The sequence below is a fragment of the Polistes fuscatus genome, unplaced genomic scaffold, assembly GCF_010416935.1.
Source record: "Polistes fuscatus isolate 324 unplaced genomic scaffold, CU_Pfus_HIC Scaffold19, whole genome shotgun sequence".
NCBI lineage: Eukaryota > Metazoa > Arthropoda > Insecta > Hymenoptera > Vespidae > Polistes > Polistes fuscatus.
Window position 1 is genome coordinate 3115210 of NW_025113095.1, and position 27179 is coordinate 3142388.

At 36.4% G+C, this 27179-nt stretch overlaps 1 protein-coding gene across 6 annotated transcripts in view; it reads left to right on the forward strand.

Annotated features, from left to right (window-relative positions):
* Positions 1 to 27179, forward strand: part of LOC122515718 (LIM domain only protein 3-like) — a 98941-nt gene that overhangs the window by 50372 nt on the left and 21390 nt on the right. For 4 of the 6 annotated variants that reach the window (XR_006303352.1, XM_043633141.1, XM_043633138.1 and 1 more), the window contains exons 2-4: positions 3573 to 3706; positions 3960 to 4097; positions 5002 to 5127. Coding sequence is in view for 4 of the 6 variants with exons in the window: in XM_043633138.1 (XP_043489073.1) it covers positions 3573 to 3706; positions 3960 to 4097; positions 5002 to 5127 (398 nt within the window). In the remaining 2 variants the exon portion in view is untranslated. Of the gene's footprint in view, positions 1 to 2137; positions 2168 to 3572; positions 3707 to 3959; positions 4098 to 5001; positions 5128 to 24303; positions 24930 to 27179 lie in introns of those variants that run through there. The other 2 variants (XR_006303351.1, XM_043633140.1) reach the window with 2 other exon arrangements.

Genomic DNA, 27179 nt, shown 5'->3' on the forward strand with positions numbered 1-27179 from the left:
CTAGATTGAAAATAGCAAAAGAAGAGAACGAGCAACTAACCAAAGATGTGAAAAGAAAAAAAAAAAAGAAAAGAAAAGAAAAGAACCGTACCAATAATCCTAATTTAACTCTCGCTTAAAATCCCTGATATTTCAAAATTCTATCCTTTACGTTTCCGAACGACAAAAAAAAAGAAAAAAAAAAGAAAGAAAAGAAAGAAAAGAAAGGAAGAGAAAGAGATGTTGTGTTTCGTAGTTAAAAGAATGAACTTGGTCGTTGTTCGGTTCGTCTTTTCTGCATTTCTCTCTTTCGCTAGTCTCACATTCTCACCCTCGTAAGGGGGTTTCGAAGTTCCGGCACGGTAACGTTTGAAACAAAGCTTTGAGGGAGCCACAACAATGCCCGGTTTTTCAAGTCCTCCTCAGTGGTACTTTCCTGGTGGTATGAAAGAGAAAGAGAGAAACAGAAAGAGAGAAAGAGAGAGTAGGAGAGTTAGGAGACGTGTGCCTTCACGCAAATTGCAGAACAAAGTGGAAATCAACTGGCCAGGCAGGCTCGTCGAAGGTTTCCTGAGGTCTCCTTTGGAATCCAGGTCGGAGTCCACAGGAATTTTCGTTTTGCCATACCGGCACATGTAATTCAACTTACTTCCGTTTAACTACGTAGTACAAACGAGTCGTCTCATCCAAAGCAAATCGTTCAGCAACGACAACGACGCTTGCCAAAGCAAACTTTACAATGTGTGTTATTTATTATATCTAATTGTTCTAGTTTGCTTCAAATTTTTAACCTCCGTTTTTATTTCGTAATTTTTCTATTTTGTTTTTCCTCGTTTTATTTTATTTAACCGATGCGAGCGCGAATAAAAACGTATCAATTCGATCAGAATGAAAACAGGCACAGAAAAAAAACACACACACGAAAAAAAAGGGAACAATTGTTATCTTTACAGTTAGTTCAATCGTATCAAATACGACGAGATGGTAGAGCAAAATTGAACATTCCTATCCGTTTTCATTGGTTAAAGGATCGCGTGTAGAAAGTGTAAAAGTATATTAACGCGGATTTAATTCGAGACGAACAACAACGCACCACCACCACCACCACCACCACCCCACCGCTACCGGCGCCGCCGACCGTGAAGAAAATTCCCGCGTAAACGTAATTCCCGTGCGATAAGATAGAAAAGAAAGAAAGAGAGAGAGAGAGAGAGAGAATGAGAGAGAGAGAGAGAGAGAAGAGAGCGACGAACTTATGGATTTTAACGGTGAAACATTCGTCACGCAATTATTATGTGGGGAAACTTTGTACGCGAGCGGATTTAATAGTTTGCATAATTTACCTACCCCCGTACGTTGGTTAGTTATTCCATTAATCATTACCCTCCTCCTCTTTCATAGGTGATGGTAGTGGTAGTAATAGTAGTATTAGTAGTAGTAGTAGGGCTTGCAGCACGCTTACGAATAATAATTATTGTACTATTATTTATAACGAACTCAATTTATCGGTAGCCGGTATAGAAGAAGAGGTGTACGGGGTGGAAGTTTGGGAGGAGGGGTGGTGGCTTGATAGGAGGCGGAGGTGCGGAGAGTTTCAGGGAACGGGGGGGACGGGAATAGGGGGAGTAAAGCGTATAATCGATTCAACTCGATTAATTAACTCGCCTCGTTGTGATTCTCGTAACCGAAGTTGCTCTCGTTTCAACGATAATGGAACAACGGTAATCCAAACGCGTTGTTGTCGGCACAATTCGCGACTGACGGGGTGCCGGTTCCTCTCTCTCATTCTCTTACTCTCTCTCTCTCTTTCTCTCTCTCTCTACGTTTTAATGCGCTAAAACGTTTCCCCCTATTAAATTTCGTCAGATTAATAATCCTTCGATAGAACATTTATATAACCCTGTTATATTGGATCTCTACTCATTTAAGAAATATAACCTAACTAATTTTCGTTAGATAGTTAGATAGATAAACGGATGGATAAATGATAGATAGATGTGTTAGAGTTAACGTGAAAATAATTAGACAGTTTGATTTACCGGACTACGAGGGGACATTCGAATTATTTTGCATGACGAGTGGTTTGTTCATCTTTGAGTTATCCAGGACCCCCTTCGATCAGGTTCTTAAAAATATTTACTTTAATTTGGATTAAAATACTCCTATCAAACAGATGTATGTATCTTCGGTGAGTCATAGAAATATTTGTATGACCACTTAAACCCTTGCACTATTTTCACGAATTTTACTCGTGACGAAAATTTTAGGCCAAATATTAATAGTCACGAATCAGGCTCGTTGTTTAATTTCATGATATCGTGATTTTTGTAGCTATAACTAAAGAATCAGTTTCATGAACTTTATATTATCTTATTATTCGCGTTAGGCAAATTATTTCATTTTAATTAGGCACGGCTTATTCCGAATTTCATCGTAGTGCAAATGTGGTTAAACAACAACTGATATGTTTTTGCTTGTAACGTATCGATGAAAAAAAAAGCATTCTCTATTACAAAAGAAGCATAAATTCAAGACAAATGATCAAACTATACGTAAGATATCGTTAGAAGTATCAATGATGGAAGACAATTTATTAGAAAGTTTTGAAATTAATATGAAACCCGATCAAAAGGTATCCTAAGGTAAGTATTAATATTTGCTTCGAAGTCGCGACCGCACGGAAGATATTAACGTCCTTGCGATATTGTGTCCAGACTATAAAAGGGGGAGTGGGGTGGGTGGTGTGGGAGGAAGGGTGGTCGTTGGAAGAGGACATATCGAAACCGCATAAACTTTGCTCGTAGCAAGTTACTCGTAAATATTTACCGGGTTACTAGATTTCAATAATCTATTCCATCGAAAATATTTCTTAGATCTTATATTTTTTATTAATTGAATCTACAATTATTTAAAAACAAATTACAATCCTAAACACATGATTAAATCAATTGGAAAAGCACAAATTGTTTTTTTTTTCCCATCTCATCGTATGGTTTCACTTAACAGTTAAAAAACTAATTGATCTTTCCCGTATATTATTATTATAAAATAAAATAAACAAGAAAATAAATGTAATAAAAGTGAATTACAAAGATCGGCACGGGGTTGTTCGAAGATAAGGTTCCAACTGTAAAATCCCGAGAAATGCTCGGTCGTTGGAGAATTGGCGACGGTTTAAGCACGGAATAAGTGGAGGGAGGGTCAAACTAATTCGATTCTAAACTCTGACCGCATCGTCAGAGAAATAGAAAGAAAGAGAGAGAGAGATAGATAGATAGAAGCAGCAGCGAGCGAGCGAGCCACCCACCAACCGAACCAACGCTCGGACACAGATGGTACCAAACCACGCGGTTAAATTCTCGAGCCGTAACTCTAATTACTCATAGACAAGCCGACGCGTTTCTATAGTGCCAGATGCCGGTGAAACTTGTTTAAAAGCTACGCAAACTGTACACACGATTTTATTCCAACCGTTTATAATCAACTCGTTCGATTGTCATATTATAATTAAAATCAACAACAATATTAGGATATAGATAAATTGATGATGATTTTTATCTATAAATTTTTGTTTCGTTATATTTATTTTACAGTCGAGTGAATCTCCGAGGTTGAACCATCGGAGATTAAGAAAAATGATGATGGACGTGAGCAAAAACGAGCCTGGTAGTAAAAACGGTGCGACTCAACAGGAATGTGCTGGATGTGGGAAAACCATCACCGAAAGGTTTGATTTTTTATTATTTCTAAAGTATATTATAATGTATCTTTTTATAATTTAATTATTTGTTTATTTATATTTATTTTATTTTTTTTTTTTTTTACTATCAGTATTATATATTTATACCATCTTTATTTTATCTTTATCTTTCGATATTTTTTGTTTTTTTTCTTTATGTAACAATGAGTTATACCCGTAAATGTTTGAATAAACGAATAAACGAATAATAATAACTAATGTATTCGTAATTGTGTTTTAGATATTTATTGAAAGCGTTGGACCTGTACTGGCACGAAGATTGTTTGAAGTGTGGTTGCTGCGATTGCAGATTGGGAGAAGTCGGTTCTACGCTTTACACAAAAGCCAATTTAATTCTCTGCAAAAGAGATTATCTGAGGTAAGATAATATAAATGAAATATAATCCTATCGATATCACTGTTATCGATATATCTCGTCATTCTTCTTATCGGTTGCGAATAAAAGTAAACAAAGCTAACAAAAATGAAAAAGAAAAAGAAAAGAAAATAAGAAGAATAAATGTGGGCAAAAGAGAATAAGGAAAACCTGAAAGGAATAGAGCCGGAGGTGGAAAAACAAATCGAATTTTACAGATGAGTTTCCCTTTATTGAATACAACATCATCCACATTTTCCTGTTCTTCCACCTCCACCTCCACCTCCACCTCCATCTCCTTCTCATCCTCCTTTAGCTCGTCTAAACAAGCGAAGCAAATAAAGCCTTGCGTTGAGATTAAACCCCCGCCGACAACTCCCGAGGGAAAGCAGGCAGGTGCCGCCGCAACCGTCTGCCTCTATCGAAACAACACCCATCGTGCCCTTTATTAATGGCCCAATATTTGAAGACGACATACTCTCTCCAACGATGTCCCCCATGAGCTTTTATTGGCACTCGTTACGATCCCGGGGTACCATGATTTTTATCCTTCGCCAGGTTATTCCTCCTATTATAACTCGGTATTAGCGTTCAAATTAATATTTTCTTTGGTCCCTTTTATCGGGGAACCACTAATGTAAGTTATTTTATCTCTTTCGATTGAAAATAACAATAATAATAATAATTAATATTATTATTAATAAATGCGTAGCAGAGAAGTTGGACAGGGTTACGAAATTTAGAACGTTATTTCGATTTTATTGAACTTTTCGTCCCTTCATCGAGACTTCTTTAACAATTCTGTCGTTTTCCCTGCGACACATTTATTAATAATTTTATTTTTGGAAACGTGATAAACACATAACTCTAATTGAATAATTATTATCTTTTTATCTATTTTGTCCAGGCTTTTTGGGAACACCGGTTACTGCGCGGCATGTAACAAAGTCATACCGGCTTTCGAAATGGTCATGAGAGCAAGAACGAACGTTTATCATCTGGAATGTTTTTCCTGTCAGGAATGCGATCACAAGTAAGATTTATACATTTTATTTCGAATTATTTTAATACGTTATTAGATTAATCAAATTGCATTAAATGTAACAATTAATTCGATGGCTTGATATTAAACTGATTGCATCCAAATTGGTATCTTTTTATTTTACGCGAGTGCATAAATGATGGACGCTAAAAAATCATCTAATATAGCGTACGTCAAATTTATTTCTTCTAACTATTGAAAAATAATTCTAAAATCATTGAAGATGGACAAAAAATGAAAATAAAAATATAATCGTATTCTTTGTTTATTTGTTCTTGTATTTTCGACTGTAGATACGAAATTAAACAGAGAAAATAGTAGCTGGTAGATAACAGATAATGAAAGATTCACGCGTTGGGAAGAAAACGTCTCTTCACTCGTGGCAGCTCATCCGTATAACAATTTAATTCGAGTCGAGGCAAACTCGCGTTTGAAAGGGCGCGGGCTGCCACCACCTTACCTTACCTCACCTCACCTCACCTCACCTCACCTCCTTTCCCTTCCCTTCGTTTCTTTCCCTCCTCTACTACTACTACTCTTGGAAAACTTCTCCCAGGACTTTGCAACACTTCGCTTACTTATTCACAACAAGCGAGTTAAGCCGAAAGTTCTTCGTGCCGAGACTTACGTCTTCGGAACACCTCCTCCCTCACCTCCTCCCACACCTCCGCCCACACCTCTGGTATCTGCCGAGTGAAGATAATCGGGATGAAAGTCAGAAGTCTGTAACTCTAACCAGCAACATCTCTCGTGGTTAACTGCTACGCGGTATTTAGCAAGAAGAAGAATTTTCAATCTAGAACCCCTTTATTCCTCCTATAGTTTTTATTTCTAATTAATTATAATCGAAAAGGAAAGAAACTTTATCTCCGAGGAAATATTCATTGCGAGAAACAACTTCTCAATCCTTGTCTTTCTTATATTTTCTGTTTAGTTTTTCTTCTTTTCTTTTTCTTTTCGTTTAAATGAAAATAAATGTAGAATTTCGTTGAGAAGTATATTTTGTTTTTTTTTTAAGGAATATCAAATTTTTTTATATCAGGAATTATCTGAGATTATCCTGGATTTCTTGGAGAGATATCAGGCGTTTACTTTTCTAAGTAAACTAAAAATAAAATTGAAAAAAGAAGGACGAGAGATTTGGGTGGAATATTAATTTTGCAGAAACAGTAACCCTTTCCCCGTAAATGGGAAACTCCGAGTGACGATTCTCGTAAATTCCCCGTTCTCTCTTTCTCTATCTTTGTCTCTTGTACCCTCCCCCTCTCATCCAGGGTGGAGAATAATTGACGCGATAGTATACGGCTCTTCGTACGGAACAGTCGAGACATTTGGCGAAAGGAAAGTCAGAGTTTCGAACTATGCGAGCGACGTGTGGGTGCCTCGAGGTGCACGTCAGATGCAAATCAACTCGACTAATTTCTCGGAAAACTCGCGAGTTCGGTGAGGGTGCTGATGAGAATGCTCTCGACGTTTCCTAAGAGTAACAGAACCTCGGAGAAAGAGACAGAAACAGAAATCAAGATAAAAAGAGATAGAGAACATTTCATAAACGAGAAAAAAAGATGACGTTTAGTCAACCATCCGAAAATTTCTCAACAAAGAAAATTGTAATAATACAATTTATACGTTTAATTATAAATCAAAAAAATAATATATTAAAATTATATAAATTATAAATATAAATAATAAATAATAATATAATTTTTTATATTATATATAATTAATGTTTATAACATAATATATAGATATAATATAATATAATTATATTACAAATATAAATTATATATATATCACGAAATAATGAAATAATAAATAAATATTCAAAAAAATAAATAAATATTAATAAATAAAAAAGGAAAGGTAAAATAAACGAATAATAGTGAAGAATAAGAAGAAAATTAATTTGAAACTCGTAATATAATTAATTATTAACGTTTCAACGATTGTTAGATTCTAAATGAAATAATCATAATTGAATGAAATAAAAATTTAGATAATGTTCGACCAGGGGCAAGGTACATAAATCGTTGGCATATTTTGAAAGGTAGTAGCAACGTAACGACACTCCATCGTATAATCATCGTATTACTCTCTCAATATCCGCTTTACGGTTTATTAGATATTATGTAATTAGCTATTGCTCCTGTCGAAATATACGAATGGCGTGGCTCGTTATTGCGTTACCCGACTGATTAATTAAACGGATTTAATTGTTCGATAATGTTGCCTGACTCGCTACGAACGATTTTAAACTGTTCTATTATGAAACGCCCCAATTCCTGAAAACCCAAAAAAAAGAAAAGAAAAAAAAGAAGAAGAAAAAAAGAAAATAAAGAAAAATAAAGTTAAATCGGATAATAAGCGCAATAATAATAGAATATTAATAATTTGATAAGAAACAAAAGATAATATATAATATTATTGGACGATAAATTCGGAGATCATGAAATTACTTTAATCAAATTTCGTCAATCGAATTAAAAAGGAGACTTTAAACAATTAGATAGACAAAAATCAAAGTACGAACGGAAAAGAAAGACAACGCAGGGGTTGCTTGATGGTATTTCGTGCCTTCAAATGTCAGACTACGGCATTTCCTTGACCTTTCGTACCTTTCATCGACGTACCTATTATGACCTCAATCGAGAACGAACCTAATTTTCCTCCGATTTCATTTTTTTTTCTTTCCTTTTCTCTTCTCTTCTCTTAAAAAAGTTACTCGAGTTTCCATAGAAAATTCGGATAAGTAATCGAAAAAGTAAAAAGATCATGAAAGAGGTACGTACGCGTTTAGCGACTTTTAATCGAAACGATCTCGTAAGAAAGAAAGAAAAGAAAAGAAAAGAAAAGGAAAGAAAAGAAAAGAAAAGAAAAAGCTAGGAACTATAATAAAAAGTTAAAGGTCGTTTAACGGTGCACGAAAAGCTTTTACGATCTTAACGAAAAATTTCAAGCCCACACTATTCGTAAGTAAAACTTTCGTTTTTCCTCTTTTTCGTCTCTTCCATCCACTGCTAGCTACTTGTGCTTTTGCTTCATTTTCTTATTACTAATTGTAAGAAAAAAAAAAACAAAGTTTAGAAATTCTTTATAATACTCTAGCGAGACTATAAAGTAACGTAACAGAGATCTGTTAGATTTTCGATGAAAAATACAATAGACGTGAGAGACGTCGTGGTAAAACGTGGGAGTATCGAGCGAGTGGTGGGTGCGATCATGGCTCGGAGATACGTCGAAAGTATACTTTCTTTCGTGGCCGATGGTTAACGTGCAACCCTTAAGACGAAGGGATCGGTAAGAAGGAGAGAGTACGGAGGGGTAGGGGGTTACTCCAAGAAGACGGGGGTTGACCGTGTACGTAAAGGCGGAAACGGATGTGGCCGTTGGGTCACGCGATCTACACGAACCGAGCATAAAACACCTGAGTTGTTTAATCATACGCTCCTGAGGCGACTCCTATACCGTAAACTCTTATAAGGGTGTCTACCACCACCACCACCACCACCACCACCACCACCACCCCTTAAAACCCTTGACACCATCCTCCTTCTTCCTCCTTTCTTTTTCTCTTTCTTTCCATTTTTTTTTCTTCCCCTAAACTCCCCCTGCCCCCCACCCTACCCCCACCCAGGACTGTTGTTTCTCTTTATGTCACTTCGTTTCATTCCTTCCTTCTCGTTTACGCTTTTCGATAAACGAGCACCGTTTATCCATTAACGAGAGAACGAACAGGGGCATTGCATGTTAACCCCGTGTGTTTCTAAAACGACTTTGATGACGTTAAACTACGTCGAGTGATTTTCCCGATCTCTCTCTCTCTTTCTTTCTTTTTTTTCCTTTTGTTTCTTTTCTTTTCTTTTCTTTTTTGTTATTTTTTTGTTTTTTTGTTTTTTCTTTTTTCATCCTCGCGCTCAATGTTCGCGCTAAATATTTCGAAAACCATGAAAAAAAGAATAAAACAAAAAAGAAGAAAAAAGGAAAAAAACGAATCCGCGGGAGGTAGGTGCCGCGCTTGACACCCTTCCCACCCCCCTCCCCCTCCCGCGACCCACCGCCACCGTTCACCCTTCTCTTCCTCCTCCTCCTCCTCCTCCTCTTTCCCCAGCCATCACCCCAACGAGTCTCTGTCGCGAACGTCGAGCTTTTATTAAAGCGGATGTCGTGGTTCGTCGACGAAACAAACCCCTCCTCTCTGCTGATTTATCGTCCATCGTTTTGAACTTATCGATTTTTCTAAAATTCATTATGTCGCAAAAGAGTCAATTCTTTTTAAATAATATCCTCGTTTGACAATATTTTATTCGAATGATTGTTGTTATAATAATAAACTGTACAACAAACTCGTTAAACAATTTGACAATCGTATAATAAACGGAATAATAATTAAATACCGCACGGTTATACTACTATTCGAATATAATAATAATAACGAACGATTTTCAACTCATTAAATTAGTAATTATCGAGTTAAAATAAAGTACCGTATTGTATATCATTGGTTTTGAAACAAACAAGCTCCTTAACAATTCTCCAACTCTCTCACTCTCTCTCTCTCTCTCTCTCTCTCTATCATTTTCTTTCATTATAAGTATAAGTTTCGTATATATCTGTTTGTAAGGCGTCTTACGATCTTCTCACCCAAGAAGCTCAAAAGCTTTCCCATTGTTTATGAAAGTACGCTATATGGCTATTGTCGAGAAAGCGTGGAAATCTTCGTTCCCTTCTAAAGGCAACCCATCGGCAAAGCATTGTTCGTGCTTATACTAAATTTTGGCATTACGAGTCGGCCGGCTTAATTGTTATTGTTCCGCGGAGCTTATCGAACGGTATGCTCTGCTATATTCCCACGCGAATCATCGCTTGGCATCGTAATTACTAGAAAATCATTCGACTTGCCTTACACCCAACAAAACACACAACCGACCAAACTGAACTGAACTGAACCGAACTGAACGGAACTGAACTGAACGGATCTGAATTGAATAAAAAAAAAGCAAGTTGAGTTGTGCCGAACCATGCCCCACGCGAATGTGCCTGTTTTAATATTGAATTCTCTTAACGAGCCGAGTAAACGCGATCGTGAGGTCTAAAAAAGAAAAACAAAAAATATAAGGAAACCAAGAAGAATAAAAAAAAAAAATAAACAGGAGTAAAAGAAAGTAAGAAGGAAAGAAAGTTAATATTATGTTTTAAACGATAATAATTTGCGTATTGAAACATTCCAAAAACGCGGTCAGGGAATGAATATTCGTATAATACGAGCAGCAGTCACGAACTTGGACGATATATGATATATTAACAACGCGTTATTTTATGATAATGCTTTTGAATGTTTAAATATACATCAAACAACATTGATCGAATGTCGGTCGATTAATATTCAATTTAAATACTCGACGTTATAGCTGACTACAGTTACACGTTCAATTAAACCTAGACATCGGTTACATTTTCGTCATTGAAATATGTACGGTGCTTTTAACACTACAAAATGTTATCCAATAATAATCATTATTATTAATTATTATAATAATAATAATAATAATAATAATGTAGTTTTAATTTTAATACTATATTATTTATTAATATTATATATATATGTATATATATATATTATGAGATCTAGATCATAATATTACATACATTTTAATATTAATAATTACAATTATAATTATACATTTATAAATAATAATTATGTTTATATGTAAATAAAAAATATACAAATAATAATTATTATTATTATTATTTGCGTGTTATAAGTTTAAATTATGATATCTTCAACTTCAAATATGTAACTCATTTAAATCTAAAAATGGAGGATACATTTTTATTATTGAAATATATTATATCCTGCATTTAAATACTATCAAATTTTATCTAATTATATTAATAATTATAATACTAACAATAACAGTAATCATCTCATCATCATTCTCTTCGCGTCATTATAATTATAATAATAATAATTATTATTATTATTGTATGCATGTGTTATAAGTTTGAACTATGATATCTTCAACTTGAAGTACAACCCTTTTGGATCTAATGCAAGGATACCACAAATGAAAGAGAGAGAAGAGAGGGTGCAGCCATTTTGTTTCCGGTGTCCCGGGAGCACTTCCGGTCAACGTCACGCACTCCCGCGCGCGTCGGCTGGTACCTCCGAGCTTCTGAGATCTCCTTTCACGATTATATTCAAATTAAATGCGCCAGTCCAACCGGTAATATACTGCCACCAATTTAGTTACTATCCCTACGAGGGTGGTTCACTTTACTTTTGCCCTTAGTAAGACTGCGATCAGGAGGCTCTTCATCCCGCGAAACCCACATTCCCCGAAGATCAGACAATTGCGGGAACATCCTCGTGACCTTGAACTCCATTAAAAAATAACAAAAAGAAAATAAAAAACCCTCGTATACTTTCACCCCAAGAATTTCGATTCACCGTTTGTCTAAATTCAACGCGATAAATCTTAGATTCTAACGAAAATTATTCGTTAAACGATTCTCAAAATTACGTTCAACGATTTATTAAAAAAGATAACAAAAAATAATCATCGAACCACCACCAAGATAAAAACCTTCAACGATCCGATTCGACTATTTTCCACGAACAACGAAATCCTACATGCTACCACCCCCCCCACCCCCCAACCCAACCCCTCCTCTTCTCGTATAACTAAGAAACGCGATTATTCGTAATCTTTTCTAAACACGTAAACGGCGATATATAATTCGTGGTTGAACGCAACAAGGAATTCATTTCCGGTTGTCGGTGCAGGACTCTCTGCCGGAGCCACGCGTATCGCGTTCAAGCGCCGCTGCATCCGAACAGTAGGGGTTTCAGTTGCACCATTTTCAATGGTGATAATCCGAGAGTAGGGTGAAGAGGGAGGAGAGAGGGAGGTAAAGGGTGGTAAGGGGTGGTAAACGGGGGAGGCTTCGTTGCACGAGCCGAAGCTGCTTTGTCACCGGATAGCCTAGACTCGCATTGCCGGCTCCGATGGCGATAGACCTGCCAGTAGCAAACACCCCCTCAACCCCTCATCCCCTTGCACACCCTCTTATCCCCCTTCTCAGCATCCCTCTCTCTCTCTCTCTTCGTTCTCTTCCTCTTCCACTTCCTCTTGCATTGGGACGAGGCCAACCCTTTTACTCTATGCTCAACGCACGATCCTGTTGCCTCCTCCACCTCCTCCTCCTCCTCCTCCTCCTCTTCCTCCTCTCTTTCTCTTTCCCTTTGGATATACACCCTGTTGTAGTACTAACGATATGCGTATCCAAGTCTCTCTTTATGTATCTGTCTGCTGGTGTATATCTTTGTGTACGTGTGTTGGTGTGTCTGACAGTCTCTCTCTATCCTTTTCCTAACCCCTTCTTCTGGAACGATACCCGAAGACTATCGTTTCAACGAGAGCTTTAACGTTCCGATTATAAACGTACTAAAGCACAGCATCCGATTACTTTACTCCCACGATTGACACGCAGCTTTTGTGAATAATATGATGGGATTGAATTAGAGAGAAAGAGAGAGAGAGAGAGAGAGATAAATTTTGTTATCATGTTCATGAGTCTATACTTACTAATATATGTAGGTGTGTACGTGTAAGTATTTTACTTCGCAATTATTGATGAATTTATGTGATAGAAATGAAATTGATTTTTAACGATTTTTTTTCTCTTCACGATCTAATCTTCATTAATATCTATCATAATGTTGAATGAAATTATTTTTAACATGATTCGTTTAACACTAAACCTATCGATCACATACCTTTTCATGCTTTAACGGAATAGAAACGTTTAAAATGATTAAATTGTTATATAATTCGATGAAATCCGATCTAAAAATTTGCATTGGTAAATTGAATCCTAAAATCTTTGAAAACGAATAAGATAAACGAAAAGTACAGTTAATTTATAAATGTTACACCTTTAGAAAATTCTCAGGTTTATAACAGGAATGTTTTTTCGTAGTTACATATTATACATAGGCGTAGGATCGTGTAACTCTGGTACTATTATTCTTTGTCATAGGGTAAAATCGAGCTCGCGTTTTGTGACTGCTTTAGCTTGGCAACGAAAACGTAGTAACGCGAACCAAAAACCGTTCGTTCATTCGTTCGTTCGTTCGTTCGAGTTTCATCGAACCCGAGAACTGACACAAATTGAACATTGCGGTCAAGTGGCAACAGGTTCGGTAAAGGGTGCACGTACGATACAATACGGCACGAAGGTGGCCGATAAAAGCCAGCTTACATAGCCGAATGCGTGGGATCTAAAAACACGAATGAAATTATTTCCTCTTTTTTTTTTTTTTTTTTTTCATTTTTAATTCCCCAAAATGCAGCAGCCCAATTAGTTCTCTTATTCTACGAAATAAATGTATCGATTAAAGTCACCGTTTGAAAATTGTACGTATATTTATTTTGAAAAGCTCCGCTAGATTACTTTTTTAATTATTATACATTTCGAACTACGTTGTTAAATATTTTCCAAATTGTTTCACAATTTTTACATATCTATTTAAACAAAAAAAATAATAAATTATATAGATAGCACATTAGTGTATATAAAACTAAACAAGATACGATATATTAATAAAATAATCATTTGAAAAAAACTAAATTATAATCGATTGCGAACACGTCTTGAATTATTGACGCGAATTTAATAACGTAACAAATAAAACGAATTTGAATCAATAAAATTATCAACGATTCTGACGCAACGGAGTAATTCAATAATTCATTCGATAAATCATTTCATTTTCATATTATACAATTAATTAACGTAAACGAGAAATTAACATTTTCTAATACACCGAACGTTAGCCATTGGTTCAACGACGCTTACATTGCACCATACAAATTTTATGGACACCGTAAGCAGTATCGGTTACCGGATCTCACCGCGCAGAGAGGTCGATTCATTTGGAAATGAAACAATTTCTAAAATTAAAGGAAAAAAAAAAAGAAACAAATATTTGCACATAATTACAGATCCTAACATCGATTAGTATGTTTCAACCATAAAAAAAAAGAAATCATTGAAAGCACCTATCAAAAAAAGTTTCGTTTTAACAATATAAGCAACAAAAAAAAAATTAACGAAACGATCAATCAGCAGTTGGTATACGCGAATTTATTTTGTATATTCGATTTATAAACCCTAACTTTGAAACAGATTCGAACTTGCGTTTACATAGAAAGAGGAATCCTCTTGACTCGAACAAACGACTCTCGATGTAGTATAAATTTCTATCTATCGTTAATTGTTTCAACCGTACTTCAAAATGATGTATAAATTTTCATCCGTTCCCTCTTCCCCCTTACCACCTCCCCCACCTCCCCCTACAATGTACTCGATGATAACGGTGGGAAGAAGATGCTCTACCAAGCACACGATTTCGTTTCACCGATCCTGCACGCAACCAACACACACACACACACACACACACACACCTGTAGGTATACAAATAAACGCATATACGCGTATCATACATGTTGAGAGTTCGAGCACTTTTCGGGGATAAATGAAAATTTGCAATCGAACGATTGCGATACGCATCTCGTATCAACGTTTCCATTTGTGTATGTGTGTGTGTGGGTGTGTGAATATGCGTATACCAAAATGCATAGAAACGCGCACACTTATGAATATTCATAGGACAAGCAATCGCGAACTTATCATTCTATCATTCGTTTAAAAAATACAAATAAATAAATTTTCTCGATGAAGGTAGACAAATTATTTAAATATAATCCTTTTGTACATTGTTCAAATCATTTTCGACGCGAGAAAATTATTTTTTCCCTTAGAACTATACTGATACGAATGAAATCAGTTTTATTTCTCAGCACTGTTGCATACGACAGAAAAGTAGAAAATTTAGAATAAAATAAAAATATATATATATATGTAAACACTATTAAACTGAATATTTAAATATTAATAAGAGATATCAATATTAGAAAAATTCAAACGCAAATTAGACAGATGAACAAATTAGAAAAATAATTATATTACGAAAGGGTTAAATAATATCTCATTGGTTTAGATTTATTTTCTCTGAAAATCGTTTGCACTTTTCGAAGAAATTTGACATTCTCAAATATGTTTCTAAAAGAAAGAAAGAAATGTATAAATAAAACAAAACCCAAAAATAAAAATAAAATAAAAAAAAAAAGGAAAAAGTTAAAGCTTTTCGTTGCAGCCGGTGTTGGTTGTTGTTAGCCACCGGTGTGCTTTTGGCGCTGACAATACCGCAATGCACAGGTTGCCCTAATAAAACTATGATCGCCGGATAAAACAGTGCAGTGCATGCTGGTAATTAGCGGTATACATAAATCATTGGCTATGTTGCACGTAAACGCATAGGTATACAAATATATATACATATATATATATATATCTGTATATGTATATGTATGTGTAGAGTATGCGTGCTCGCGGATGAAAACGTGCTGGGCCATTTAGTTGGGTGTAACTTGTAGTACACCATTCCGTCCCTTTCAACGTATCCTAACATTCGACCCTTCCAATTCTAAAATATACTATTGATATAAACTAACTAAATGTCAAACATTTTTTCCTACTTATTATTATCTCGAGTTAAGCAAAAAAAGAAATTCTAATTGAACAGAAGGAAATGTTTTGTATTATTTGGAAAGTACAATTTCTTACATTCTTTTTCAAAATTTAATTGTCAATCTATTATATATGAATAAACAAATAAACTATACTTATTCTGACATCTGAACCTTTTAATTAACAATTTTTGACGACTATTATTTATAATTCTTTTCATCGCAAAATAGGACAGTAGAAAAATTACAGTTGTACTTAGAAAATAAACAACCCAACGAACCCTTTTAATATCGTCGATCACAAAACTGCAAAAGTAAAAAAAAAGAAAAGAAAAACGACAAAAAATTTAAACTATTCCCAATCAAATCATACAACACATTTGCAACACTTTAAAGAAACCCTCAAGCTCAAACCATACCTCGTGTTCACTCGTATATACCTAAAAACACGAGAATAAAAAAGAATAAAAATAATAAATAAAAAAAAGAAGAAGAAGAAGAAGAAGAACGAGAAGGAAAAAACAAAAAAGAAACAGAAAAAAAAAAGAAAAACGATTTGACTCTAGGTATAAATATCTCGTCGAGCATTAATCTTCAAGCTAATTCGTTTCTCAGAACTCTGGACGTATCTATCTGGACTGGTGATTAAGCGTTGGCTCTCTCTCTCTCTCTCTCTCTCTCGCAGAAAGAGAGACTGAAAAAAAGAGAGTAACAGAAAGAGAAAGAGAACGTGTATAAAAAAGTGTAGCTGTCGTAAATAGGAAAGCTGAAGCGATAGGAACGAACGTCGGAATTAATTCATGGCCGGTACGCAGCATTAGCGAGACGTTAGCTTCGTTATACCTACTTGTAGTAGTATAGTCATCGTTCTACTACTCGTACTTGCAATCATAGTGGTAGTAGTAGTAGTAGTAGTCGTCGTCGACATCGCCCATCGCTTAGATATAAGCCTTGGATTTTTGAAGCGCCCTCATGCAAAGTGATGGCTTAATCTCCGGTTTAGGGCCCTTGCTAGAGAATAGACGCGTCTAAGCCTCGTACGGCTTAAACATGGCTTTAAACTCTTCCTACCAGACTAACCAGGCCAGTATACGTCTTTCCTGACGTTCAATTTTCTTCATAGTTTTATCATCCTACCTTTATTTCTTTCATCCTTTTTTTTCTTTTGCTAACCACGTGGAGAAACAATGTATTGTTATGATACTAGATGATGTACATGTATGTATGTATGGTTTCGTGTATTTAGACTTCATTAGTGCAGAGCAAATTGTTTATCGAAAAAACCTTGTCCACCAATATCCTTATTTTATTTCTACGTTCGCGAACGTGAATGTTATGGCATTCATTTTCATTGTGATGTAGAATGACGTCAATGTTATAACATTCAAATTTGAAAGCCAATAAATTTGGAATTTTATTTCATATAACTTTAATTTTTTGTAATTATTATTAATGTAAAGGTAATGACTAACTGATTCTTTAATATATGATCATCCGACTGCCCCTTATAAAATGTGTTTAATCAAATTTTCGATATCGCTATTAATTTCCAAATAAAACGACCGTCACTTTTCGTTTTCCTCGATGAAACTTTTACCGTTCGCGAACGCGTTGATAAACGATAATATTTACGACAACAATTATTTCTTTCTCATTTTCGATAGATTATATGTTGTAAATAAGATCGATCGAAAAAGAAACAAAGAAAAAAAGAGAATAAAAAAAGAGTTTAGAACAATTATCATTTGGGTATCCTATGAGACCTACAACAAAGCTACGATAGAATAATTAGCGGAACATCAAATTCCGTTAAACGCACGGAATTAATCGAGCAAATACGAAATTAGCTGAAGCGGCTGCGTTGGTTCGTCCGATGCAAGCGAGAAAGAGAGAATGGGATAGGTAGATAGAGACAGAGAGAGAGAGAGAGAGAGAGATAGGAATAGTATGAGCCCACTCGAAAACGCGGTGAAACGTATGCGCGTGCATGCGCGTACACCAAGTATAAACGTGCAGTACCAGCACTGTACTGCACTGTACTGCACTGCACTGTACTGCACTGCACTGTACTGCACTGTACTGCACTGCACTGTACTGCACTGTACTGCACTGTACTGCACTGCACTGCACTGTACTGCACTGTACTGTACTGCACTGCACTGTACTGCACTGCACTGTACTGCACTGCACTGCACTGTTCTGCACTGTACTGCACTGTACTGCACTGTACTGCACTGTACTGCACTGCACAGCACACTTTCGCGTTAGCCTGACGTTGTTCGTTCTAGCGACGATAAAATGATAGCAAAATTTCCGGACACCGTGCACAACAGTAACAACAACAACAACAACAACAACATCCACCTCCTCTTGCAAATATCGTTATAGAAAGCAACCGAAATTTCCCGCGGGCTATTCCCGCTCTGCCCTATTAGATTTACTATTACGATCATTATCGTGTTATAATCAAAAGTTTCCAATATGAACCAACTACCCCGTTCCTCTCATCCCCCTAACCTTCCTCCCACCCTTTTACTCTCTCACTCTATTTCTCTAATCATATCGATAACGTTCGATAATAAAATATATTTCATTATTTTCGAATAAAATATTATTCCCATCCGTTACTTTTATTAGGTTAATCGAATTATTACGCTGATTATTATTTTTAACGTAGGAACGAATTTCTTGTCTTATTGAATATTGTCTCTAGAATTTTGTCAAGAAACCGTCACAAATCTGACGTTAAATTCTACATTTTTCTACCTTACTTCCGGACAATCCGATAAATTATTGAATTGTTATTTGTAATATACGAATACGAAAGTATATCTCGTTAATTCGATTAATCTAAACAATACTTTAGCAATAATCGTGCAAAGTTAAAAGTTAAACCGAAAAAACAAGATGAAAAATCAAAATCGAGTCGATTCGAACCAAAAAAAAGAAAAAAACCAATAAATTGTTCCTAAAAAAAAGTCGACAAACGAATAAAACAAAACATCCGCATAAAAATGTCACTCAAACGTTTAGATAATACCGCTAATCAAATGGCGTTGTCGAAACGATCGGAAAATAGAAAAATAAAAAAAAAACAATAAAAAAAGAAAAAAAGGAACGAACGTTGCGAGAATAAGAAGAAAAAATTCGATGATTTGGCAAAAAAAAAATAAAGAAAAAAAGAAAAAAAGAATAAAACAAACAAACTAAACGAGCAGTCGCGGAAAAGGTATTTTGAATAAACGATGATATAGGAAACAAATTCCTAAACGGAAACGAGTAGTATAAGGGGTGGGGTGGGGTGGAGGAGGGGGAGGTGTGTATAATACAAGAGCGATGCAGAATGCAAAACCGATAAATAATAAGAGTGGCATCGGCACCGAACGATGCCGGTGTGAAAGAGAATACAACACAAACAAATATAGATATATGTAGAAAATAGGTGGAGAGTAGAAGGTGGATAAGGGGTGAGGAAAGGAAGCGGAGAGGGGGAAGGTAGTTGGAGGGATGGAAAATGCGCTCGATTTCTTTCCCTCTCTATCTATCTCTCTCTCTCTCTCTCTCTTTCGTTCTAGATCGCACGAACGTTGATAAAATAATAATTACCGGCGACAATGCCGGCCGGTACAAATTGCCCGTTAATTTTTGCCAATAAACATTCGTAAAAGCCCCCATAGTAGTAGGAGCGAAAAGCGTTCGTACGAAGCGTATGCGCGCGACGCGTAAATAACGCTCAAAATGTGAACGAGAGAGAGAGAGAGAGAGAGAGAGAGAGGGAGAGGGAGGGAGAGGGAAAATTCTCGAATAGAGCAGCGTGTTATAGAAGGAGGGTTGGGGGTGGTAGGGGGTGGAGGAGTTGTGAATCTGGGATGACGAGGGGCTGGGTGGAAAAGGGTAGTTTTGGAAAAGGGGTGTGGGGGAGGAGGAGGAGGAGGAGGAGGATGGATCAAGGGGGGAGTGGTTGGCATTCGTTGTAGCACGGCTCGAACGAGGAACGGTCAGCCTCGGCGTAAATATCAACGGATAATAATTCCGGGTGGTTATTAACGATAATAAAATCCCAATTTATCGGACGCGCGCGCTCGGCGACCTTCGCGATTTATAATCGGTTCTGGGCGTGCTCCGTCACGATCGCAAACCATTCGTTTGTTCGTTGGGTTCGTTCGTTCGTTGGTTGGGTTCGTTCGTTCGTTCGTTCGTTGGGTTCGTTCGTTCGTTCGTTCGTTCGTACGTTCGTACGTTCGAGCATCGAAACAATGCATGAATATTTGTCCAAGAGGACGACGATATAAAATGATAGTCGTTTAAAATGTTCCCCACCGGCTCGGGTTCGTTATCATTTCCATCCTCCTGCTTTTTACTGTCAATAAAAATTATTTTGAATTTCAGTTTTGCGAATGATAGATAGAAGAAAATAATATCCATCCCCACCACCACCGCCACCGCCACCACCGCCACCGCCACCACCGCCACCGCCACCACCACGCCCGTCGAAATATTCTGATTATTTGTTTAACTTTTTATTTCATTGTCTTTGTTTTTTTCAACTACCAAATACCAAACGTCCGACGTATAAATTATAAGCAAAAAAAAATAAAAAACATCCTCTAATAATCATTTCTAAATATTTATCTCTATTTTCTCGTACAGTGATTTCCTTTGTTTAATCAAACAACAACGGATATGTTCCAACTAATTTTCATTGATACAACAAATACTCTACGTTTCTACTCTATTGAGAATGTTAAATAATATATTAATACCGAACAATGAAATTAATTAAAAACTTACGTTATAAATGAAATTGTTTATTCCGCTGATTAGATAAGTATGAAATAATAAAAATATAATAATCTATAGATCTATAGATTCAACCGAAGGATTCTCGTTAGTTGCAGGTTTCTTAAACAAACAATAATTGGTTGCCTGTTTCGGGCAGGCCACCGTGTAACAGAGGAGACCAATTCGAATCTTCTTGTTGACACATTTGGCTTCTGAGTTACACAATGTCTGTTACAGACACACCTGCGGTCTCATTCGTTCCTCCTCTTCCTTTATCTCTATCTCTCTCTTTAGCAAGCTGACTAGATATCAAGCTAGTCTAGTTAAACGGAGTTAGATTGCTGGATATAATGTCTCTTGTCACGTCTAACGTCATTTTAGAAGCCTATCCTATTCATAGCTATCATAATAGCACCCTAACTAACCCAATTAATCTCAGAACTTATACTTTTATTTAAATAAAACCACTGATTTCAAATCCAACGCGCAACGACAATTTAACAATGAAATTCGAAACTTAAAAGGGGGCCGAGTTGTTCGATTCAATTTTCAATTGTGAAAAATTTCTTCTTAAATCATTCAAATTCGATATCGCAAGATTTTGTTATTTAAATTAGGATGAATTAAAAATAACAATTAATTAACAATTAGTGCAAATTAAAACACATTTAAAAATGACACTATAATATTACATTCCTGATCACATTTTAATGAAATCTAATAAATAGATAAATATTTAAAATGTTAAAAAAGTTGAAGATCATTGAAAAGACGATTTTTCGTTTTCCTTAAAAGCGAAGTAGACAAACGATTTAAGAAGAAAAAAAAAAGGGGGGGAAAAAAAAGGAGAGGAAGCTATCGACAGGCGTTTAGTCGCGTGCCTCGATAAACGACTTGGTAAGAACGTAAGAAAGTTTAGTAAAGTATCGTAACTGAGTAGAGTGGCTTTCATCGTAAGCTCGAGCAAGTCAAGGGCTCGTCGTCCACTGCATCAATTTCAACTTTCTCCGATGGGCGCTTGGGTGGGTTGGGCCCGCGTTCGCGACGCATTTTCTTCCACTTAAGTTTTCCGGTGATAAGGGCAGACTCTGCCCTTCTTCTTCTTCTTCTTCTTAGTTGTCGTTGTCGTTGTCGTTGTAGTCGTTGCTAGCGTAAGAAGGTAAGGGGTAGGTGGAGGGTGAAAAACCTAGGGTCGCTGGCTCGCATATAAAGTAACATTGTTCTTTAGTTCGTTAGGTTGTACCCGACAGGGGTGGCTTTTCCACTTTACTTACGAGCGTCGAAGGTGAAAAGATAACCTGCGAACGTTATTCACTGCACAGGGGGTTGTTCAAACTCCACTCGGTTGTTCTGTCTTATTTTCACTTGGCTTATAAATCTTACATTTCTTATTTCTCCATTTTACAACATTATTACTTCATCGTAGGAACGACTAGTCGCGTAAAATTATTTTTTTTATAATACTAACAATAAGGATAGATTAATTTAAATTGAAAGTGACCAATGTTATTGTATCATAATCATATTTAATCTTAACAATAAACGATCGTGATCTATAATACATGTTTAACAATGACAATAGTCAGGAAAATAAGTATGAAATATATGAAGCATCGATTAGGTTATATGTCATAGAAAAATGAGTTGAATTGTTTCATTATCATCTGGAAAGTCTAGGGCCGTCGTTACGAGCTCGTTAAGGATGAAGTTTTGCACAGCTCATCAGAAGGGTAGAAGGATGCCCAAGGGCCAGTAGTCTCCAATAGTAGCAGTAGAACCACCAGCACTAGCAGCTAGCTAGTACCACCAGAAGCAGAAGCAGAAGCAGCAGTAACCGGACGACGAGCTTTCCTCTACTTTTCGAGGGTGGAGGATGGATTCGAAGTCCCAAGGGTGAAATGGCTCATTCCGACGCACTTATCCGGCACACGCCGTAGATAACCATAGATTAATGGGGCTCGGAGACTCGGAAGCTGCTGGAAGAGTAGAGAAAGACAGAGAAAGTGAGACAAAGAGATTGTTCTGCTAAAGTAAATGGAAGAAAAGGAAAGACCAAATGGGATTCTAGAAGAAGGAGAGAGAACAACAAAAATATATCGAACGCTATACCTCATTCCTCTGATTTATTGTTTATTGAGAAATATGGTCGTTACCAGCGCGACTAAAGATCGAGTCCCTTTTCTCCTTCGAACCATACTTCCATGGATTTGTCCGAATCGAAATGGGAACGATGAGAAATAAAGATGACGAGGAAGATTTTTCTCGGATTATCGACCAACGGAAGTACCCTAAATAATAGTTCCGTTTCAAAATTCCTACTACTAATCGATCATTTTCACTTATCTAAATATCCCCGACCACTTGTTAATACCTAAATCGTTATTTTTCGTGTTTTAACATAGTTTTTTTATCTACTAATACAAACATATAAATTGTCTTAATTTTTTACAATTGAATATTTGCGATTAATCGAACAGTTCACAGTTTAGTTCAAAAAGTTAGATATAATTGTGAAACGATTCTACGTTATTGTAAGGTAGATCGTTATGACAACGTTTACGATTGAAAACACCTACCTAATTACCAACGTAAATAACAATATCACCTATCTTTCTCTCTCTCTTTCTTGATCTAAACCGGGGTGTCTAGCTGGGAGTCAATGTGCAGCTTTCGAGCAAGTTGCTATGACTTAAGTTAATGTAAAGGCAACTCAACGGAAAGGATTAGGTGAGCTAAGCCCGTTGGTGCTTCGAACTCGAGCCACTTCAGTCCCTCTTCTCTTCTCTTCTCTTTCTCGCTTCCTATTCCTTCTCTTCATCGTTTCAAGCCTCCCCTATGTATGTGTGTGTCTGTGTGTAGACCGAATTATTCAGTTATCAAGTGTGTCCGGTCAGAAGGAGACACCGCCGGAAGTCAAACAAGCTGCCCTCCAAGAGATAACGCTCGCCGAAGTGCTAAACTGAAGTGGATAGCTGAATGTATAAGACGAATTCTAATTTTCATGTTAAATTACGACTTCGCAGTACCCGTTCGTTTAACTCAACATTTCAATAAGCAATTTTAAACTATCCAACTCGTATTTCACATCGAAAAGTGATCATACAACAAATTTTTTATAGAAAATGTTAAAAAGAAAATATTAAGAAAAAGAAAAATGTGAAATACTAAGAAATGAACATTATTTTAAGGATGGCAACTGGAAATGTTAGATTAATATTTAATTAGACGGACAAACGTGATATTGAAAATCTACGAATGAGGAATAAATCGAATAAATCGAGAAGCAAAAAAAACAAAAAAGGAGGAAAGTTGTTCTAATTCGGATAAATTTCTCTATCTAAACTCGCAAACAAGATTCGGTAATTAAACCGTAAACCAAGAACAACTTTGAATTATGCCTCTAACAGAGGTTTGTGGCAGCGGCCGAAGGATAACTCTAGTGGGACCCATTCGTTGATTAATCCTTCGAATAGCTGCAGTCTCCAGGATTGTATATGGCTTCTAAGAAACTTCTAAGACATCTTCGCTAGAATCTCTTAGGAATACCCTCCCTCCTCCCCCTCCGCTATATTCTCTTTCCGTTTGTAAAAGTAAATTCAGTTGTGAACGTTGAAGAATATCAAAGAGGAATGAATAATCGATAGACGTTAAAATTCTAAATGATCGATACAATAGAAAATCCAAATGAAATTCGTAATATTACGTGGTATACTTCGGTTTGGTATAGTTAGTATTGTTTGTCAGATCACGTGTGTCGTAACGATTACATTGAAACGCTTTACTAATTTCCCAGGCAAATTACAGGAACGTCAGTAACAATGCGTTCTCGGTATCGCTGTCATCCGCAGTGGTCGAGACTATGGATTGAGGGACCAGCTCGCGTACTCTCTTTTGAGCGTAAAATTGAATCAACGCTTTTTAAACGTCTCCCACACTTGCCCAGATACATTTCAATGTGTAGCATAAAACCCCCCTCGAAACGTTGTCACGTTAGCGTCTACACAATAGCCAACATCTAAAAAAGAAAAGGAAAGAAAAGGAAAGAAATTGTGCTTTATTCCAATGAACAATTTGTTCTTTTCAATCCATCACAACGATATATATATACTACAGGCAGTTCATTGAAAGTCTGAAAGGTAATCTTAGGAAAGCTAAAGTCTAATCGCAAGGACGGTAAAGTTGGGCAGTGAAACCTTGACAATGCCCGGAGGTTACGAAACGATGCTAACTTAGTTCGGCCGATCTTCTGTTCGAGAGAAAGAGACAGGGTGGATAGGTGGTGGTGGTGGTGGTTGAAAGGGAAAGAAGGGACAGAAGGGAGAACCTACAACAAGTTTGCCTTAGCAGCAAGAGTCCCTATGCTCGGTGCTATGCTTTTATCGCTAGAGGCTACCTAATGATGGAAACTTAAGTACTACGGTAAGTCATATTTAATCCTATCCTGTTTACGTTCCGTTGGTTCACCGAGTTACTTTACCTCTCCTTCTATACCTGGAATGCTTTGCAGTCTCTTACACACACACACATACATACATACATACACACTTATACAATAATACACCAACGTGAAAAGGTAAAGTAGAGAAGGATATTAGTAGCGGTGGAATAGTAGGTACTAATTTGTCGAGGATAACCACTACCACCCTAATTCTCTAGCTTACTTTGTTAACCGATAATCATCAGCTAAAAGATAAGCTGTATCGTTCTCCTATCCACGTACTACCTACATGAATCTAAAATAATACATAGACGAGAAATGGAATAGTCTCTTAAAATTATGCCAACAAACCCATACAAATATCTATCTAAACTTATGATAGCTATAAGAAGTATTTTATTATCTTTCTAAGTATTTGACAAATATAAAAATGGTGTCACGGAAGATGAAAATTTTTATATACTGAGTGGTAAAAAAAAAGGGTTCAATATTTTAAGAATTTAGTATTTAACAAGACCAGTAAGAAATGTCTTATTAACGTAGGTTCTAAAATCAATCCTTTTCATGTACTAAATATAATACTTTTATTATAATATTTCGTAAACGAGTCTTAAAATAATGGACCCGTTTTCGTACGATCTTGTGTAATCAAAAAATTGCTTAGATCAGCCTAACATCATTAAAAATCAAAACGAAATACTGCAACTAGACTTTTTCAAAAATATATTATATTTATCGTACGAAAGAGAAAAGAAGAGAGCAATTGACGTGAGAGATTCTTCGAATAAGAATATAAAGAAAGAGAGAGAGAGAGAGAGTCAATTTCAAGAGATGAGAGCCTGCCGGGCATTTCTCGCAGTCCGTGATGTCGCGGATCCTGGGTGATCCTGGAGAACTGATAAGTGTCTGCTCCGGGCGACCGTAGATTTATTGCTCTGGCCTTGCTCTTCGCTTCTTCCAACTTCCTATACCTTCCTCTTTCCCTCTTTCCCTTTCTCTCTCTCTCCCTCTCATTCAGTCACTCTCAGCCACTCACCCACCACCTTTCCATCTTATTCTTCCTTCTTATTTGCTACTCTCTCATTTCCACTTTCTCAACCGAACTCCCATCTCTCCTCACTTTGTCTTTTTTCAAACGATTGGTAGAATGAAAGAGAAAGAGAGAGAGAGAGAGAGAAAGAGAGAGGGCCAGAGGGCTGGGGTACGAACCGGAGTGGGGGTGGGAGGGAAGGGAATCAGGACGAAACCTCGACTTTCATTTTATTGGCGGAAATAATCTTTGATGCGATTGCGTCTTCCACGTCTCTTCCAAGTTCTTCCTTCTCTCTTTCCTTCTTGCTCTTTCACTCGCTTCTATCTCTCTGCAAAAAGTGAACGAATCGATTCACTCCTATCTCGAGAACCTACTCGATTTCCAACGATGGATGGACTATCCTCTCTCTTCTCTTTGCTATCGTACGAAAGCATACGTAAAGGCATTTATGTTATATCATTTTCGACGTTCGACATAAATATTCTCCTATCCTCGAGTAACGTATACCATATACATATGCGTGGGTGTATGAGTGAGTACGTATCCGCGTATAAAAATATTCCATGATTTTACTCTACGATTTTTTGTCATTATTATTATTATTATTATTATTATTATTATTATTATTATTATTATTATTATTTATATAGTCACGAGATATCGATGACAACGTTCCATCGATAATTCCACGATAAAATGTAATATTCTCATCCATGGTGTTTGCGTATTCGCACAAAAAATATAACTAATGGAAATGCAATATGCCAATGTATATACGCGTGTACGTGTGTGTGTGTGTATCTGTGTGGGTATGTACGTTTGATGTAAATTTGGTAGAAAAACGATATTTACTTTGAAAGAAATGACAAATGGAAATCATCGTTGTTTCGTTTGCCAACGTGAAAAGTTATTTTTCCTTTCTCTCTCTCTCTCTCTCTCTCTCTTTTAGGATTTTTGCATTCACAGAATATTACAGTTTAGTCCTAGAGGATTCAACCCTTTTCTGAATACAGTCATCTTACTCTAAGCACCCCACGATCCATCCCTGTCTTAATATTCCGCATAATCTGTGTCATTAATATGGCTTACTATGAGTGCACGATGCTTAATTTTCCATAGACGACATTAATAGAAAGATAAATGTTCTTACTCTGAATAAAAGAACAAAAAAAAAAAAAATAACCTACAGTAAAGACTT